The 2,041-nt window shown below is 45.5% G+C and overlaps 1 protein-coding gene across 1 annotated transcript; it reads right to left on the minus strand.

Moving 5' to 3' along the window:
* Positions 1-523: 523 nt before the first annotated feature.
* Positions 524-2,033, minus strand: LOC129616269 (uncharacterized; the record flags this gene model as incomplete). Its single annotated transcript, XM_055531833.1, has 6 exons — positions 524-749; positions 792-973; positions 1,122-1,280; positions 1,464-1,819; positions 1,872-1,971; positions 2,016-2,033. Coding segments are annotated over 6 exons (1,041 nt in total), but the record flags the coding sequence as incomplete, so codon positions are not given.
* Positions 2,034-2,041: the final 8 nt, after the last annotated feature.

The following is a 2,041-nucleotide window of genomic DNA, read 5'->3' on the forward strand; positions in this document are numbered from 1 at the left end:
ACGAGGACAAAAACAAATGGAGGAAAGTATTTCGAGGGTGGTGGCCTGCATTTGGCCGTCCACTGCGGATAGCAAGGGTCTCCCTTTAAGTTGCGCCAGGGTTCGGGCGTCCCGCGACACCACAGACAGCCGCGTGAATGTTTGCGACGCCATTTTTTCAATTCTTTCGTATCAAGCTCGATCTTCCGACGACGTCGCATCATGGCCACTCTTCCCACGAGCCGCGCGACTTTCCACGATTCGCTATCCATCTAAAAGGAAAATCAGTCCGTCAGATGTTTGAATCTACACGAGTTGAAACTTTCGATCACTTACTGAGGCGAACAACGACGTTCCGGATCGGACATGTAGGACAACAACCGTACACTCATACATCGAAAATCCATTAACGAGACTAGAAATAACAGGAGCTAGTGATTGCTCATCGTATTGATTCGTGAAGGAGGGGAGATAAGGGTTCGAAGACTTTGACCGGTCGTCATCTTTAGTTTCATCATCAGACACTGAAAGGAGGGAGATTGAATCAGCTGGTTGCCATTCCTAACGTACAATCTAATGAATGGTCGTCTCGCTTCAGAGCCGCAACAAAATGGGACGCTTTCTTGAAGACATTCCCAAGTCCATGTTTCATTATGGCTTTCCTTGATTTGAATGCTGACTTATCCCTTTCTTGATGTAACAACTGATTCTCGGGTACTTCATATGGAAGCATCAGACCATTAATCACAGATTTCATCTCATGAAGACGCCTGCAAAATATTGTACACCATAGAATTTCAGTTAAGCCTTACCAGTGAAACAAAGGATGAATCAGCTCTTTCGCAAGTCCATAAACTGAGTTGTCACGATCTACCTTTGAATATCCTTTCGTGTCCCTTGCTGGTGACCATCTCCACTGCGTAATCATTTCTGTACATAATTTTCTCCAAGCGAGGAGAGGGACATTTCCAATATTAACAAACGTAGAATCCGGCTACACATAATGACGACAAACAAATAACAGAAAAACATCGTCATCTTCTAAAACGCTTTCAACAAATGTTGATGCTGACTTTAGACAGTTTGACAAACCATCTAGAAGCCAATTCTATCTTCGAGCTACTTTGTTGCACATTACTCACCATATTACTACACAAAAAAATCTTTCTCCCCAGATTTTTCGACAATTGTGAAACGTATTCGACAAGATCTGTGGCTCCCTCAGTCTCCTTCCCTACAATCACAGCGACGCCCCCAATATCGATTGTCGGTCTCAGAGAAGGCAACCAGGGGTCGATGTACTCCCAAGGCAACAACGGCCCGCACTTGAGAGGAAAGTCCAATGGCGGTTTATCAAAATCGAGAATCGGTGATCGATACTCGTATCCAGGAAAGAGGAGCTTGTAGACTCGACGCTTGTATTTCCAGCGCGTCCACGTCGAAATTGGTTCCTACAAGTGGACTTTTGCATACTTGAAGTCCACTTGACAAAAACTTACACCAGTTGTTGTTTGGAGGATCGCTTGTCGTCTCAGCTGACCCATCGGCTGGAAAACAGGCACAAGATTGGATTTTCCTTTCATTTTCACTGGCGGTAATGCACGAAAATCCATTACACGCTCGCACAGGGATTTCGTTTCCAGGTCGCAATTAATTTCATTGCTTCGCGCCTTCCCCATGAGTCGTGCTGCCAGGTTGACTGTGTCACCCATTGCCGTGTATTCTTTTCTCAGATTGCAACCGACAGTTCCGCACCAGACGCGGCCCGTTGCTACACCTATTCCAGCGGTGAGTCCCAAATCCTTCAGTCCGTCTACCACTCGCAGCGCAGCCATTACAGCTGGAAAACGAAACACGTTTGTACAATAATTTGGTTTCTATGATTTCCATACCTCTAAGCGCGTCATCCAGATGATAAACGGGAGGGAGTCCAAACATGATCAAAATTAGAACTCCCTTATCGTCAACTAAAAATTTGTTCACAGAACCCTCCTGTAATGGAACGTTACAGATCGTTGGTGCGTCGAATCGCTTACCATCGTGTATGCTGCCTTCTGAGTGT

This window comes from Condylostylus longicornis, unplaced genomic scaffold, assembly GCF_029603195.1.
Source record: "Condylostylus longicornis isolate FDR11 unplaced genomic scaffold, ASM2960319v2 ptg000168l, whole genome shotgun sequence".
Lineage (NCBI taxonomy): Eukaryota > Metazoa > Arthropoda > Insecta > Diptera > Dolichopodidae > Condylostylus > Condylostylus longicornis.